Raw genomic sequence first — 18,529 nt, forward strand, 5'->3', positions numbered from 1 at the left:
GTCGCTGGTGATTTTAATGATATTGCCCGGATGAGTGATCAGAAAGGGGGGGGGGGGCAATCATTATATCAACCGGTGCCTTAACCATAAACAGAATATGGATCTTTGTGGGCTTTCGGACCTTGGTGCGGCTGGCCACAAATTCACCTGGAAAAGGAACAGCGTGTTTGTTCGGTTGGATAAAATGTATGTGAATGTAGCGGCGATCTATAGATTTCCTGAGGTAAACGTGCTGAACCTCCCTTTTCGCCACTCGGACCATTGTCCTATCCTCGTTAAGCTGGTTAAAGGTCATCGGCCCAAAGGGAATAGACCGTTTAGGTACCTTATTGCTTGGGACACCCACCCTGAGTTCAGGAACTTTGTTAAGGATAATTGGCAACCCCATTCTAATGTTCTCCTTGCTGCTGAGGAGTTTAGAAGGAATGTGGTGGGATGGAATAAAAACATCTTTGGCCATATTATCCGAAGGAAAAATAAACTCTTAAGGAGGATGGAAGGCATTCAACGCTGTTTGGAGATCCGTTTTGACCATAGTATGAATTGTCATCTTAGATCTCTCCAGAACAAGCTGGAAGCGGTCCTTAGACAGGAAGAGCTCCTCTGGTTCCAGAAATCTAGGAAGGCTTGGATTAAGGATGGCGATCGGAACACCAGATTCTTCCACCTTTCTACTATAATTAGAAGGCAAAGGAACCATATCGATGCTATTAAAAATTCTAATGGTGACTGGATTTATGAGGAAGAAGATATTCGTCGCCTTGCTCTTGAGTTCTATAAAAACCTCTTTAAAGAGGAAGTGGTGGATCTGGACACAACCCACTCTGGGGTCACCTTTCCTAGGCTAGAGGAGGAGGTTATTATTGATTCCTTTCATCCTATCGACCGGAAAGAAATTGACCTTGCCTTCACCAGTATTGGAGCTACTAAAGCTCCAGGAATCAATGGTATCCCTGCTAGTTTCTACCATAAACACTGGGATTCGGTGAAGGAAGGTGTCTATAATTTCATCATTGGAGTCTTCCGCGGTTCCAACGAGATTAGCCTGGTTAATAAAACCCTCATGGTTCTGATCCCTAAGGTTGAAAAGCCCTCCTCCTTTTTACAAATGAGGCCGATCAGCCTTTGTAATGTGTTATACAAAGCTATCACTAAGATTGTGGCTAATAGGATCCGGCGGATCCTTCCTGAGATTATTAGCCAAAATCAAGGTAGCTTTGTTCCTGGTAGGCAGATGATGGACAATGTGGTTATTTCCCAAGAGATGGTCCATTCCATGAAAATGAAGAAGGGTAAAAAAGGGATCGTGGCTCTCAAGCTTGATCTGGAGAAAGCGTATGATCGTTTAAACTGGAGCTTTCTTATGGATAGCTTAAGTAAAGATGCTATTCCTGAGAACTGGAGGAATTTGATTAAGGAGTGCGTGACCTCTCCTGTTTTCCAGGTTCTGATCAATGGAGATATGTCTGATGAATTTTCTCCCTCTAGGGGTATCCGCCAAGGAGATCCTATGAGCCCTTTCCTTTTTGTGATAGCTATGGAAAGTCTAGCTCACCTTATTCAAGATGCTGTGAATAAAGGGAGTCTCCATCCTGTGTCCATTAACAGATTTTGCCCTCCTATTTCCCACTTGTTATTCGCTGACGATGTGATGATCTTTGTAGAAGGGAATGAGGAGCAAATTGGTGTGGTCATGAATATTCTTGAGTGCTTTTGTGCTGCTTCTGGCTAGAAGATCAATGTCCACAAGTCCCGGATGCTTTGCTCTAAGAACATGGATAGGAGCCTCTGTAGTAAGCTTAGCGATCTTTCGGGTATTCCTCTTACCCAATCCTTGGGAAAGTATCTTGGGATTCCCCTTCATAGTGACAGAGTTTCCAAAGCCTCCTTTAAGGAGACTCTGGATAAAACTAATGGGTTGTGTGCTAGTTGGAAGGCCAATTCTCTTTCCTTAGTCGGCCGTCTAACCTTAATTCAGTCTGTCAACTGCGCTGCTCCCAATCATATCATGCAAGCTTGCAAGTTGCCTAAGCCGGTTCTCAATGAGCTTGATAAAATCAACCGGCGTTTTCTTTGGGGTGAGTCTGGAGAGGGTAGGAAGATTCACCTTGTCCCGTGGAAGGAGGTCTGCCAGTCTAAAAGCAGGGGGGGCTTGGCATCAGACAAGCTAAAGATAACAATAAGGTCTTGTTGATGAAGCTCCTCTGGAGAATGTGGCAGAACCCTTCTTCTCTTTGGGTTCGTCTGCTTTGTGGCAAGTATCGAAAGGACAAAATCTTTGGGGGCCCTAAAGAGAGAGTTGGCAATTGTTCGTTCCTTTGGAAAGGGCTCAGTGCTGTGTTTGCTGAGTTCTGCACGTGGGTTGGCCTGGAGGTGGGTAATGGTAAATCCATAAGCTTCTGATATGACACCTGGATCGGAGATAAACCACTTATAGAGGTTTGCTGCTCTCCCCCGCCTAGCAATTTCCGAAACTGGAGGATTGTTGATGTGGTGGACTCTGATGGGGAGTGGATTTGGTCTATGTTTGATTCCTTCTTGAGCCTTGATTCTCTCCTCAGAATCAGGGGAGTTAAGATTAGCAACCTTGAGGAGGATAAGGATAAGCATTGCTGGGCCCTGACAACAATGGAGCTTACTCTTGCAAGTCTGCCTTTGAAGCCTTTACTCTTGACAGATCCGACCCTCTTTCGGACACTTGGAAATCCATTTGGGCTCTGAAAATCCCTTACCGAATGAGGAGCTTCCTGTGGCTTGGTGTCAAGGACAGGTTGCTGACCAATTTGGATAGACATAGACGTCACTTGGCGGATTCAGGAGCGTGCAGTAGATGCAGAGGCCAAGTTGAATCTTTGTGCCATGCCCTTAGGGACTGCCCCAAGAGTAAGGAGGTTTGGCAGAAAGTTCTTCCGCACCACATTCTCCCCTCCTTCTTTGCCTATCCTGAGAATGACTGGTTCTCCAATGGGGTTAAAGGTAGGTTACTGGCTAGCATGGAGCAGGGAGACATTTTATTTGCTATTATCTGCCACCACCTTTGGAAGTGGAGGAACGAGGAGATCTTTGGTGAGAAGACTGTTTTTATTCAGAACTTACCCGAGTTCTTCTCTAAAAAGCTCCTTACCATTACAGGGAGCTTCAAAGGGGAGCCCCTTGCCAATTCTACCCAGAATAAAGAGGTTCACCTCGTTGGTTGGTGTAGGCCGAAGGAAGGGTTGGTTAAGTTGAACACGGATGGCTCCTGTCTCAATAGTGGTAAGATCGCGGCGGGGGGCGTGCTCAGGGACGCGGGAGGTGCCTGGTTGTCTGGATTCACCCATAACCTGGGTTTGGGCTCATCTTTTTCAGCGAAACTTTGGGGTATTCTTTCTGGAGTCAAGCTTGCTAGAAATCTGGGTATTAAAAGGCTTGCTATGGAGTCTGATAATATGGAGGCTATTAGTATGATATCTAATAATCATGCTATTTGTCTTAGTAGCCAGAACCTTATCAAAGCTATTAGAAGTCTTGGATCCTCCTTTGAGTCCTTAGAGTTCTGCCACATCTACAGAGAACAAAATCGAATTGCAGATCGCTTGGCGGCGGCTGGGCACGAGGGGATGTTAGGTGTTACCACCATTTCTGATCCTCCTATCTATCTTTCTTCTCTCCTTTTAGAGGACAGAGTTGGGGTTAGCTTTCCTAGACAGATCCCAGGTTAGCTTTTTGTTTCGGTGTTTGGTTGTTTTTTTTCTTTCCTGTTGTACCAAAAAAAAAAACAAAAAGATTTACTTTTTTTTAACAATTAAAGATTTACTTAAACAACTATCTATTACTAATAAATATATTAATAGTTAAAATCAGTGTAAGTTTCGTAGTGGACTGAACTAACAATATATTGGATCGGGATCCTCTAAAGTTAAAAAGCTTTTAGAGTTGGTGGAGTTGTAATCTCAACCATTAATTGCAAAATGAATGGATGAGATTTAATTGATAAATTTTAATATTTAATTAGTTATTTATTGATCAATTAAATCTCATTCATTCATTTTACAATTAATTGTTGAGATGATTACAAATCCACCAAGTATAGAGGATTTCACTCTTTCGGATCTTTGGCACTGAAGACCCAATCCCAAAAAAATGGATTTGCAGCTATGGGAGTCTCTCAAGGATGCTATCGCCGTCTACACAGCTCTATCTCCGGCGACCTTCATTACAGTTGTAGCTTTGGGATTGACTGCTTCTTTTTTCATATTTGAGCTATTTGGATCATATAATAATCACAGAAGAAGCGTTGAGGTCACTCAAGAAGATCACATGCATTATAAGATCAGGTATACATCTATTCCTCGATTTTGGATTTGATTTCTCGATTCCCAATTTTCTTAGCTTTTCCAATTTTCTCGAATGTGTTCAAGTTAATTATCGGATTTCGCAGATTATGTATTTCTTTTCTCAGATGATAGATAGATTTGAAATTGATTTTGTTTCTGGGGGACAATATTCTTTACTTATTGATATTGATGGTTCTTTTCTTGTGTAATTAACCAAACCCTAAATGATCAGTGATATGGCAAACGAAGTTCCTCAGGAGCTTATCGCAGAAATTCTGCAATTGTTGCCGGCGAAGACTCTTTTGCGTTTCAGATGCATTTGTAAATCACTACATGACACCATTGATAGCCCCAATTTCATCAAGTTGCATCTCACTACAACTTCAGAGAACAGAACTCACAGCAAGATTGTTTTCCGACACTTTGGCTGGGTGAACAGTATTAATCCGGTCCCGATTCATGTTCTAGACATGGATGAGCCCTTCCCGCCAGAGCTCCGTAAGGGGAATCCACCTGAACCTGAATCAGATGAGTATGATGAATTTGCACACACTGTTTTTGCTCACTGTAATGGTTTGGTCCTGCTAAAGGAAGATGATTTTAGTCTTATTGTGTGGAATCCAACTAACCGTAAGTCCAGAAAACTTCCTGTTTTACCTTATAAGGAAGATAATCTTATACCTTGCATCGTAGGTTGGGGTTTTGGTTATGTCGATTCAATAGATGATTACAAGGTTCTAGTAATCAGAGAGACACAAGTTGTTGTTCATCAATGGGATGATATAGATTACAATTATGAGATTTGGATTTTGGGATTGAAGTCATGTTATTGGAGAAGGATTGAACTCCCAGATGACGATCTCTACTGGCTTACGGATAATTTCAGAAATTGCTTTGTGGATGGGGCTTTCCATTTCTTATGTGACGATGGTGAAGTGATAATATTCGCATTCGATTTGATAAAAGAGACGTTTTCTAAAGTATCTCTTTCTGATTTGGCTTTTGTCAATAGAGATTTTGAGGATTATGATGCGGATCATAATTTGGAGGTTGTTGACGGATGTCTCTGCGTTAGCCTTTTTCGTTCTAACGAGTATTGGGAGTTATATGCTAGGAAGAGGAAGAATGATGAAGGTGAGTTCTGTTGGACTAAATTATGCTCGATTAGATTTGAACAACTTTCTTGCATACAATCTACCTTGAATTTTCCCATTTTGATGGGTGGAGTAATTTTGGGATTTTCGAAGAATGGAGATAAAATCTATATTTTGTATGAACAATATGCGGTATATTTGTATGATTTTAAAGAGAAAAATATCCAAAGGATTGTTGCCGGAGATAAACGTAAGCAGAAAGTATTTTCTTGTATTGAGAGTTTGGTTTGGTTGAAGAAGAAAAAGAAAAGGAAAAAGAAGAAAGCAATTCTGGCATAAGTGTAGGAATTTGATGGCTAGCATTTATCTTATGAAAAGCATGTTGCTTTGAAAGTTTTAGTGATTCATGCTATTGTTTATAGATTTAATTAGTTGAGTTTTCCTATATTTTGCTACCAACTAATTTTTATTGTAAAATGGAAATTCAATAGATTTTTAGTATAAAATTAATATTTATTTGATGTGTTCTCAAAATTAAATTTGCATTTGGAGATACTACTCAGATAAAAAGTGAGGGACTTGGGTTCTTCTAATAACAGATAAAAAAGTGATTTATTGTCCAAGATAATCAATTATAAAAAGTTAATTTGTATTAATATGGATAAAGTTATTGTAAAGGCAGACAATCAATTATAGTATGAAGCAATGTTTAAAAAACTGTATCGGATATCAAATCAGATGGATAATGGAGTTAGGGGTTAATGGGTTCAGCTGGTTGATTCAGATTGATTAAACTGGATAATATTATAAATAATATACATATAATTATTAATATATATATATATATATGGAATAGTTCTCAATGGTGAGTCTCCATTCATGGAGACTAATATATTCTAATTAAATGACCTGTTATAGCAGGTTGCCAATAGGTTATCACGTTATTTAAAAAACATATTTCTCTCTTTATTATAAATAATTGTCCACATTTTTCAAAAATACTCTCTCCATAATAAATCCATGTAAAAATGATTGGTAAATGGCACCACCTATTTTTAGATAGATGATATTTTCTATTGTACTTTGCATCCTTTTTTGTAAATGAAGTCGGGGACACTATCTCCAAATTTACTGCTTGCAGAGACACCATTAACGATGGTACACCTAATGGAAGCCTATCTCCTTCACAATTCATTAATCCAATACAATTAGAATTAGCTAGCTCTCACATTTAATAACACAGAAAATTAATTAATTGTACTTCTATCAAGCTACCATGTACACCAAAAACTTGCCATACGTTTTTGTCAAATTTTCCAGTTCAGGTTTCACTACCATTTCAGGTACTCAAGGATGAATTAAGAGCCCTGATTTTACCTCATAAGCATAAGAGTGCCCTCTTCATGTGGCAAAGTTTCAAATATTTTTATAAATCAATTGAATTAACAAAATCAAAGAATGAAATTAACAAAGATGAGAGAGAAAAAAATAAAAATAAAAGAAAAATAAAAAATTAAAGAGAGATAGTGAAGATGGTGTATTTTATTTTTATTTTTTATTTTAAGATTTGTTTGTGATAATTAGATAATAAGATGGTTAATTTATAAAATAAATAAATATAATGATAAAATTAACTCTTTTTCTATTGACTTTTAATTTTTTTTTAACACTGTTAGTCAGTCAATTTGGATCGTGTTTGTTAACGGAATCAACCTCAAGGTACATGTTTGCCAACTTTTAAACCAAATAGTTTATGTTTGAAAATGATCCAAACCACAATGTTTATTTTTGTACTTCCTCTAAAATCATATATGAAAATCATTAAAAAAAAAAAAAAAAAACTAAAACCGTCGAATTTTTTTTTGATGGTGGATGATTTTTTATTTTTTATTTTTGAGAAAAGTGAATGATTATTTAAAAAAGAACTATTAAGTAATGAATTTACACAAAAGGAATGTTACTATCAAATTAAATCATGTCACTCCATATTCCTTGCCAATAAATTTTCTCCATTGTAAATTGTAATGGATCCCAACACATTTTTCAAACTTATACTTGGATAAATTGAGTCATCTTTGCTTGAGATGTATTTTTTGGATAAAATGAAATCTAGGTACTAAAGTGTGAATCAGGGTAAAGTCCAGGTAACATTGGTGTAATTTACTCGTCAAACTCGCATTGACCGGTAAAATTTACTAAATTGTCCGGTCATCGTTACTTCAGGTATATTTTTAGGACAAAATGCAATCTAGGTACCAAAGTGTGAACTAGGGTAAAGTTCATGTACCATTGGTGTAATTTACTCACTTATACTGCACCAATTTTAAACAGAGAATAAATTAATTAATTTGGGTGAAAAATTCAATTCTTCCAAAAAAAAAAATGTTAGTGAATAATATAGTTATTACGTATGTGTATAGTAAACTCTATAAAAATAATTAAGATGTTCACAATATTAGTGGTCTCCATCCATTTATCTATATAAATAGAAATGGTAGATGTTTAAATGAAATATGAACAAAGATCATAATACCTAACAAAAATAAAGATTATAATACATATAAAATTTATTTTCCTAAATACCCTTAAGGTTTACGGCTATAAGCAATTTTTACTCTAACATCTAAAATAGTGCAATTTTGCCTCTAACCTTGGCAAGTGAAGAGTAATTGCACCCCTAACAATGACAAATTTTTAAATTGAGTTTACAATCCTAAAGATTTAGATTGAGCTTACAATCCTAAAGATTTATAAATTGAGCTTATATTTGTTATGTTACGTTACGTTAGGGATTGTAAGTTAAATGATTGTTTGTAAATAATTGAAAGCTTAAAAAAATAATAAAAAAGATCTAAGGACTTACAAATTGAGCTTACAATTCTAAGAATTTACAAATTGAGCTTACAATCCTAAAGATTTATAAAATGGAGCTTACAATCCTAAAGATTTATAAATTGAGCTTACATTAAGTTACTTTACAACTTAGTTACATTACGTTAAGTTACGCTAAGTTGTATTATGTTAAGTTTGGTTAAGTACATTATGTTACATTACGATAAGTTACGCTCCGTTGTATTATGAACTGAACTGAAATATTACTGAACTGAAACACCACTCAACTGGAACATCACTGAACTAAAACATCACCGAACTAAACTGAAATATTACTGAACTGCAACCTCACTGAACTGAAACATCACTCAACTGGACTGAAATACTACTGAACTGAAACATCCCTGAACTGAAACATCACTGAACTAAACTGAAATATTACTGAACTGAAATATTACTAAACTGAAACATCACTGAGCTGAAACATCATTGAACTGAAACATCACTGAACTAAAACATTACTGAACTCAAACATCAATGAACTCAAACATTATTGAACTGAAACATTACTAAACTGAAACATTACTGAGTTGAAACAACCATGAACTGAAAGATTACTGAACTAAAACATCACTCTACCGAAATATTACTAAACTGAAACATCACTGAACCAAAACATCACTCTACTGAAACATACATTACTGAACTCAAACATTACTAAACTGAAATATTACTAAACTGAAACATAACTCAACTGAAACACCACTAAACTAAACATGATTAAACTGAAACATTACTAAACTGAAACATTACTGAATGGAAATATTACAGAATTGAAACATCACTGAACAGAAACATCACTCAACTGAAACATCACTGAACTGAAAAATAGCTAAACTGAACCATAACTAAACTGAAGCATCACAGAATTGAAACATCACTGAACTTAAACATTACTACTCTAAAACATTACTAAACTGAAAAATCACTAAACCGAAACATCATTGAACTGAAATATTAGTGAACTGAAACATCACTCACCTGAAACATCACTGAAGTGAAACATTAATGAACTGAAATACTACTAAAATGAACCATTACTGAACTGAAACATCACTGAACTGAAACATCACTGAACTGAAATAATATTAAACTGAATATCGTTCAACTTAAACATCACTGAACCGAAACATTACTAAACTAAAATATTATTGAACTGGAACATCACTAAACCGAAACATTAATGAACTGGAACATTATTAAACTGAAACATTAGTAAACTGAAACACAATTGAACCGAAACATTGCTCAACTGAAACATTACTGAACTGAAACATCACCCAACTGAAACATTTCTGAACTGAAACATTTCTGAACAGAAACATCACTGAACTGAAACATTACTAAAATGAAACATTATTGAACCGGAATATTACTGAATTGAAATATTACTAAATTGAAACATCACCAAACTGAAATGTTACTTAACTGAAACATCATTGAACTGAAACATTACCGAACTTAAACATCACTGAACTGAAACATTATTGAACTGAAATATTACTGAACTGAAACATCACTAAACTGAAATATTACTAAACTGAAACATTACCGAACTGAAACATTGCTGAACTGAAATATTATTAAACTGAATATCACTCAACTGAAACATCACTGAACCGAAATATCACTGAATTGAGACATCACTAAACTAAAATATTACTAAACTGAAACATCACTAAACTGAAATATTAATTCACTGAACTGAAACATTAGTAAACTGAAAAATAACTAGACTGAAACACCACTCAACTTAAACATTATTAAACTGAAATATTTCTAAATTGAAACATTTCTGAACTGAAACATCACTGAATTGAAATATTACTGAACTGAAATATTACTAAATTGAAACATCATCGAACTCAAATATTACTGAACTGAAACATCACAGAACTGAAATATTACTGGACTGAAACATCTCTGAACTGAAAACATTACCGAACTCAAACATCACTGAACTAAAACATTACTGAACTGAAACATCACTCAACTGAAACGTTACTTAACTGAAACATCACTTAACTGAACAATACTAAATTGAAACATCAGTCAACTAAAACATTAGTGAACTGAAACATTACTGGACTGAAATATTAGTGAACTGAAACATCATTAAACTGAAACATTACTGAACTGAAACATTATTGAACTGAAACATCACTGGACTGAAATATTACTAAATTGAATATCACTCAACCGAAACATCACTGAACTGAAACATCACTTAATTGAAATATCACTCAACTGAAATATTACTAAAGTGAAACATTACTCAACTGAAACATTACTGAACTAAAACATCATTGAACTGAAATATTACTGAACTGAAATATCATTGAACTGAAAAATTACTAAACTGAAACATCGTTGAACTGAAACATTACTGAACTGAAACATCACTGAACTGAAACATCATCGAATTGAAACATCACTTAACTAAATCATCACTAAACTGAAACAATACTAAACTGAAACATTACTAAACTGAAACATTACTCAAATAAAACATCACTGAACTGAAACATTACTAAACTGAAATATTACTAAACTGAAATATCACTAAACTGAAATATTACTGAACTGAAATATTACTGAACTGAATAATCACTGAAGCATTACTAAATTGAAATATTACTGAACTAAAACATCACTGAACTGAAATATTTCAGTGATGTTTTGGTTCAGTAATGTTTCGGTTTAGTGATGTTTTGGTTCAGTGATATTCAGTTTAGTAATATTTCAATATAGTAATGTCTGAGTTTAGTAATGTTTCAGTTTAGTAATATTTCAGTTTAGTGATGTTTTAGTTCAGTAATGTTTCAGTTCAGTAATGTTACAGTTTAATAATGTTTCAGTTGAGTGATGTTTCACTTTAGTAATATTTTAGTTTAGTAATGTTTAAGTTCAGTAATGTTTCAGTTGAGTGATGTTTCAATTCAGTAATGTTCCAGTTCAGTAATGTTTCAATTCAGTAATGTTTCAATTCAGTAATGTTTGAGTTCAGTAATGTTTCAGTTCAGTGATGTTTTACTTCAGTAATATTTCAGTTCAGTAATCTTTGATTTCAATAATGTTTTAGTTCAATGATGTTTTAGTTCAGTAATATTTCAGTTCCGTGATGTTTCACTTTAGTGATGTTTTAGTTCAGTAATATTTTAGTTCAGTGATATTTTAGTTCAGTAATGTTTCAGTCAGTGATGTTTCAGTTCAGTAATATTGCAGTTCAGTAATGTTACGGTTAAGTAAGGTTCTAATTTAGTAATGTTTCGGTTCAGTAATATTTCAGTTTACTAATGTTTCAGTTTAGTAATATTTCAGTTTGGTAATGTTTAAGTTCAGTAATGTTTGAGTTCAGTGATGTTTCAGTTCAGTAATGTTTCAGTTTAGTAATGTTTCAATTTAGTAATGTTTCAGTGATGTTTCAGTTCAGTAATGTTTTAGTTCAGTAATCTTTGATTTCAGTAATGTTTTAGTTCAATGATGTTTTAGTTCAGTAATATTTTTAGTTTAGTAATGTTTCAGTTGAATGATGTTTTGGTTCAGTGATGTTTCGATTCAGAGATGTTTCAGTTTAGTGATGTTTCAATTCAGCAATATTTTAGTTCAGTGATGTTTTAGTTCAGTAATATTTTAGTTCAACAATGTTTCAGTTCAGTAATGTTTCAGCTGAGTAATGTTTCAATTCAGTAATGTTTCAGTTTAGTGATGTTTTAGTTCAGTAATCTTTCGGTTGAGTAAGGTTTCTGTTTAGTAATATTTCAGTTCATTGATGTTTCAGTTAAGTGATATTTTAGTTTAGTGACGTTTCAGTTCAGTGATATTTCAGTTCAGTGATGTTTCAGTTCAGTGATGTTTTAGTTCAATGATGTTTTGATTTAGTGATATTTAGTGTAGTAATACTTCAGTTCAGTGAGGTTTTAATTCATTAATGTTTCAGTTTAGTAATATTTCACTTTAGTGATATTTCAGTTCAGTAACGTTCAGTTTAGTAATGTTTCAATTCATTAATGTTTCAGTTGAATGATGTTTCAGTAGGAATGTTTCAGTTTATTAATGTTTCAGTCCAGTAATGTTTCAGTTAAGTGGTGTTTGAGTTTAGTTATGTTTGAGTTCAGTAATATTTCAGTTCATTAATATTTGAGTTTAGTAATATTTCAATTTAGTAATCTTTTAGTTCAGTAAGTTTTAGTTCAGTAATATTTCAATTCAGTGATGTTTTAGTTTATTAATGTTTTAGTTTAGTAATATTTCAGTTCAGTGCTGTTTTAGTTCAGTAATATTTCAGTTCAGTAATGTTTCAATTCACGGATGTTTCAGTTCAGTAATGTTTCAGTTTAGTAATGTTCCAGGTTAGTATAATGTTTCAGTTCAGTAATGTTTTAGTTGAGTGATGTTTGAGTTCAGTTATGTTTGAAGTCAGTAATATTTCAGTTCAGTAATGTTTCCATCTAGTAATATTTCAATACGGTAATGTTTTAGTTCAGTGATGTTTTAGTTCAGTAATATTTCAGTTAAGTAAGGTTTCAGTTTAGTAATATTTTAGTTCAGTGATGTTTCAGTTCAGTGATGTTTTAGTTCAGTAATGTTTTAGTTTAGTAATGTTTCAGTTCAGTGATATTTCAGTTTAGTATTGTTTCAGTTTAGTAATCTTTTAGTTCAGTAATGTTTCAATTCAGTGATGTTTCCGTTCAGCAATATTTCAGTTCAGTGATGTCTCAGTTTAGTGATATTTCAGTTTAGTGATGTTTCAATTCAGTAATATTTCAGTTCAGTGATGTTTTAGTTCAGTAATATTTTAGTTCAATAATATTTCAGTTCAGTAATGTTTCAGTTTAGTAATGTTTCAATTCGGCAATGTTTCAATTCAATGATGTTTCAGTTCAGTAATGTTTCAGTCGAGTGAGGTTTCAGTTTAGTAATATTTCAGTTAAGTGATGTTTAAGTTTAGTTATGTTTTAGTTCAGTGATGTTTCGGTTCAATGATGTTTTTGTTCAGTGATATTCAATTTAGTAATATTTCAGTTTAGTGGTGTTTCAGTTCAGTAATGTTTTAGTTTAGTAATATTTTAGTTCAGTAATGTTTCAGTTTACTGATGTTTCAGTTCATTAATACTTCAGTTCAATGATATTTTAGTTCAGTAATATTTTAGTTCAGTAATGTTTCAATTCAGTAATGCTTCTGTTTAGTAATGTTTCAATTCGATATATTTCAGTTTAGTGAGGTTTTAGTTCAGTAATGTTTCAGTTAAGTAATGTTTCAATTTAGTAGTATTTCAGTTCAGTGATGTTTCAGTCAAGTAATGTTTCAGTTCAATAATATTTCAGTTGAGTAATGTTTCAGTTGAGTGATGTTTTGGTTCAGTGATATTCAATTTAGTAATATTTCATTTCAGTGACATTTCAGTTTAGTAATATTTCAGTTTAGTAATATTTCAGTTCAGTGGTGTTTCAGTTCAGTAATGTTTCAATTCAGTAATATTTCAGTTAAGTGATATTTTAGTTTAGTAATGTTTCAGTTTAGTAATATTTCAGTTCAGTAATGTTTCAGTTGAGTGATATTTCAGTTTAGTAATGTTTCAGTTGAGTGATGTTTCAGTTCAGTAATGTTTTAGTTTAGTGACATTTCAGTTCAGTAATGTTTGAGTTCAGTAATGTTTCAGCTTAGTGATGTTTCAGTTTCGTGATGTTTCAGTTCAGTAATATTTGAGTTCAGTAATGTTTCAGTTCAGTGATGTTTTAGTTCAGTAATGTTTCAGTTCAGTAATGTTTCAGTTCAGTGATGTTTCAGTTCAGTGATGTTTCAATTGAGTGATGTTTCAATTCAAAATATTTCAGTTCAGTGATATTTCAGTTCATTAATATTCCAGTTCAGTAATGTTTCTGTTCAGTGATGTTTGAGTTTCGTAAAGTTTTCTGTTGAGTGATATTCACGTTACGTTACATTACGTTTGCGTGATGATATAAATGAATTGCATGAAGGGAGTAGTATTTAATACGACATCTAAATGGATGCCATTAGGCATTTATTATTATCATTAGTGTAGCATTAGAATATATGAATTATAGAGATTGTAAGTTTAATGATTGTTTATAAATAAATGAATGCTTAAAGAAATAAAAAAAATTAAGGATTTACAAATTGATCTTGGAATTCTAAGGATTTACAAATTGAGCTTACAATCCTAGAAATTTATAAACTGAGCTTACAATTCTAAGATAATAAATAGGGGAACAACACCATTAATTAGAACATCATTAATGTTGTATTTGGTTATCATAAATAATGTTGTACATTCTCAATGCCAAGCTTTCTGTGTTCCCAATGATTAATCATTTATTAAGATTTAATGCATATAAATTGATTAGACGGATACAAAATTACGTAAAAGAAGACATCTTCTTATGTAAAATAAAAACATCCGGGAAAAAAATTATTTCTTGAAAGTTGGTTATATCTTGAGGAAAGAGAAAACGTTTTTCAAAGCACAACATTCCAAGTTACAACTGACATGTCATCAGGTAAAACTCATTTTAATATTAAATCACAACTTAAATCATGAACCACTAGATCTTCATCCAATGGCTATTAAACACTCACCATAGATGGAGATAATTTAGTGCTCACCATTGAAAACAACCCCATATATATATATATAAAATTGAAGTTATTGGTAATGGCGTGGGAAGTCTTAATTTTCTTTCCTAAACATAAATGTAAGAGAAAAAATAAGTAAAATAGTTTGTTGGTTGATGAAGAATAAAAAATAAAAATAGTGAAGTGTATATAATAAGTTTGTTAGAGCAATATGATTTTTTATTTTTTTTACTATTAATTTTAAAAGGAAATTAATAGAAAAAGAACTGATTACATATTAAAAAAAATAAAATAAAAAGGTAAGCGTGTTACTGAGGCAGAGTAAATTTTCATATGTTACAATCTCACAACGATGGAAAAATACACTAGTGGAAAAATGGTCATTTACAATCTCAAAACTGTTCTTGTTGATTCCACCATAACTAGAGAATGTAACACACATCAAAATGAAAACCAAAGCAGCACATTGATATGTTACAGAATTCAAAATCTGCAACAGTTTAGTTAAACATAGACAAGGAATTGCATTTACTAACATGGTAAGCATAAACAAACAATTTACAGTCTCTTTATTGACTACAGTCAACACAATTTCAAATTAACCAAAAGATAATCAATAGAATTCCAAGAAATTTCCCTATTGGGTTACAACAAAATCATGATCAATTAGTACAATTAAAGGATGGAAAAAGATAATACTGATCCAAATTGAAATAACAAGAAGCATGCAATTCAAACACTAGAAAATCAAATCAATTCCAAAAAAAGAATAGTAAGAAAGAAGAAGATAAGAAAGAAGTGGTGGTAAATTCTTCCCAATTGATTCCTAAGATCAGAATATCTTCCCAATTGCACAAACTCATTACAGAGAGAATTAAACCTCTCGAATTGAAAAACCTTGTCAAACCAAATAAGCTCAAGTTTATCCATTTCTTTGTAAAATAATGAAGCACTTAAACTAGGCATTAAAAGAGTTCTATTCATCATTCTAGCGGTTAAACAAGCTCTTGCAAAAGCTATCTTTTGATTATTAAGTCCCCAAACTATCTGAGGAACCTCTAAGAACTTCGTAATTTCGAAACCAGAATCTAATGTGAAAGAACGGGTATAAATCAAATCAAAACTGTTCTTGTTGATTCGACCATAACCAGAGAATGTAACACACAGCAAAATGAAAACCAAAGCAGCACATTGATATGCTACAGAATTCAAATTTCTTCCACAGAAAAACCTTGGATGCTTACGATTAGAAGATAAGTCCATTTAAAAATCCAAGAGAATTAAGAATCATAACATCGTAGCCAGCAGATTCAGAATTCAATTAGCACATACCCAAGTTTTTTCTGAGGAATTCCATTGAATAGTTAACCTGCAAAACACAAAATCAGGAAAATCTCCATCAGAATCAAAAAGAAAGAAGGAACAAAACCTCATATGAAAAACAAACATATGCATCTAATAACTCTTCCAAGGCACCGCTGCTTCTAGTTCCTCAACCAAAAACAGCAATAATCTAAAACCAGAGGATCCAACCAAGAAACCGGTAATTCAACAATAAATAGCAACATATGTTATACTGAAAATCTAGATCTCACTTTCGATAGCTAGCGAATAGAATTCTCAGTTAAAAAAGGTAACGTTGAGAAGCACATCAAGCGAAGCTCACAGATTACAAAAAAGATATTGGAGCATAAAACCATAAACAAAAGATAAGAGAAAAGAAAGATAGGTCGATGAATACCTCAGATTACAGAAAGAGATCGAAACGAAAGAAGAAGGACGGAAACAACCAAGGCAATCCACAGAGATGGTCTGGGCGGTTTCTGTGGAGTATTACTTTGAGCAGAAGTCGAGTGAAGTAGAAGAGGAAAAAAACAAAGTAACCCTATGTGAGATTCCGGCGGTGGAAAGCGCAGTCATGGAAGGTTGGGTTTGGTCTTGTGAGAAGGAGAAGAGGGAGATGGAGGCGGTGCAAATGAGAAAGTCACCCTAAAATAAAATCCAAATTTATACTTAACTTTCTATTATTTATAAGCTCACCCCAATTAATTACAAAATACCCTCTTTCTAATTTATTAATTTTTTAAAATTTATACTAACACTAATTGCATCGGTCTCTTATAAAGGACCGATACAAATAATATAGTTATTTGCATCGCTCCTATTTAAGGGGCCGATGCAAATGATCCAAATAATAGTTCAATTACTATCTGCATCGGCCTTTTTAAAAGGACCGATGCAAATAATACGTTCATTTGCATCGGTCCTTAATAAGGGCCGATGCAAATGAACCTTTTGCATCGGCCCCAAATAAAGGGTCGATGCAAATGAACCTTTTGCATCGCGCTTTGTAAGGGCCAATGCAAATGCATCGATGCAAATTGTCATTTTTCCACTAGTGATAGAGAGCACTATCTCTATAAATTAGCAAGTCAATCTAGTCTTTAGTAGCTCCTTCTCTAGAAGTATAGGAAAATTCCATTGAATTTTCTTATTATTAGTTTTTTTAAAATTTTTTTAAATAACTCGAGTTATTCCGATTTACGAGTTCACTCCGTAGATAGCTTCAACTCAAAACCGATTCAACTGGATTAGACAAGCAATTGATTCACGGTTGAACCAATTCAACCAACCAGTCCGATCCGGTTTTAAAAACCATGGTATGAAGGGTTAAGTTATAAAAATATATCTACTTTTGATAGCTATGGGCAAGCTTAGATCTAATGTCTAAAACATTGCAATTTTATTTTTAACTCTGGTAGATAAACAATTTTGCGTCTAACAGTGACATGGTTAGTCAATTTCAAACATAACTATAAAATAATTTTACGATGAAAGAAAATATAGTCAATGTTATACAACAAAGATATAATAGTTTCTCGACGACTCTCAGAATACTATATTATATATACGAGGACGTTATGTAAAATAGTCATCTACATTTTGCATCATCTCATTAATCCTATACATCTCCACCTCATTATATTTTTAACATTAATATCAGCATTGATATCCTCCTCACAACGAATATCTCCTTGTGTAGAGCTTTCCGCATAATCAAGCATCCAATCATGCTAGGTCCATTATGTACAATTATTTTTAAACTTGACTAAATGATCCTTAACTTCACCCATGTCACGATACCCCCTCGAATTATTGTAGATAAGATAGGGATAAAGAATTGTATTTGATTCATTTTGTATCGGTGTTTACGAGAAACCATACTAAATCCTCGATCCCTTGTAGAAACCTTGCAGTCGTTTGAATATCATATATCCAAACCCTAATCTGTTTTCAACCACTAATAACAAAAATAATAGGGTTTTAAAATAGTTAAATATGATGTAATGATATAAGAGAGTTTAGAGACTAAAACTGACTTTTTATAGAATTTTTTTTATTGAAACTTTCATAGAATTTTAGAATCTACAATTCCATAATTATAAAAATTTGAGGAATTCTTTTGAAATATTTTGATACTATGCTCAATTTGTAATTTATTTACTTTTATGAATAGTAAAACTATGTTGCCATGCGATATCAAGATTAAAGATTGATTGTTGTCTGAGCCGTGTGCGGACAGGTACGTTCACCCCTATGCTAATTGAAGCTCTAGCTATTAGAGATTG

At 33.2% G+C, this 18,529-nt stretch overlaps 1 protein-coding gene and 1 long non-coding RNA gene across 2 annotated transcripts; one reads left to right on the plus strand and one right to left on the minus strand.

The window, feature by feature from the left end:
- The first annotated feature begins 4,056 nt into the window (after positions 1 to 4,056).
- On the plus strand, positions 4,057 to 5,931 carry LOC136209067 (F-box protein CPR1-like). The gene is made up of 2 exons (XM_066000424.1): positions 4,057 to 4,316; positions 4,549 to 5,931. Exons 1-2 carry the CDS (start codon positions 4,123 to 4,125, stop codon positions 5,747 to 5,749), a joined length of 1,395 nt encoding a protein of 464 aa, XP_065856496.1. The 5' UTR covers positions 4,057 to 4,122; the 3' UTR covers positions 5,750 to 5,931.
- Positions 5,932 to 15,413: 9,482 nt separating this feature from the next.
- LOC136208334 (uncharacterized) lies at positions 15,414 to 16,882 on the minus strand. Its single transcript, XR_010677089.1, has 2 exons — positions 16,642 to 16,882; positions 15,414 to 16,269 (listed from the first exon to the last, which is right to left on the minus strand). It is a non-coding gene; the product is annotated as an uncharacterized lncRNA (long non-coding RNA).
- Between the last annotated feature and the right edge of the window lie 1,647 nt (positions 16,883 to 18,529).

Source organism: Euphorbia lathyris, chromosome 10 (assembly GCF_963576675.1).
Source record: "Euphorbia lathyris chromosome 10, ddEupLath1.1, whole genome shotgun sequence".
NCBI classification, from domain to species: domain Eukaryota; kingdom Viridiplantae; phylum Streptophyta; class Magnoliopsida; order Malpighiales; family Euphorbiaceae; genus Euphorbia; species Euphorbia lathyris.

Coding starts and splice junctions, on each gene's coding strand:
- LOC136209067 (XM_066000424.1), top strand. CDS start 4,123: ATGGATTTGCAGCTATGGGAGTCTCTCAAGGATGCTATCGCCGTCTAC. Junction 4,317..4,548: donor CACATGCATTATAAGATCAG/GTATACATCTAT, acceptor CTAAATGATCAG/TGATATGGCAAACGAAGTTC.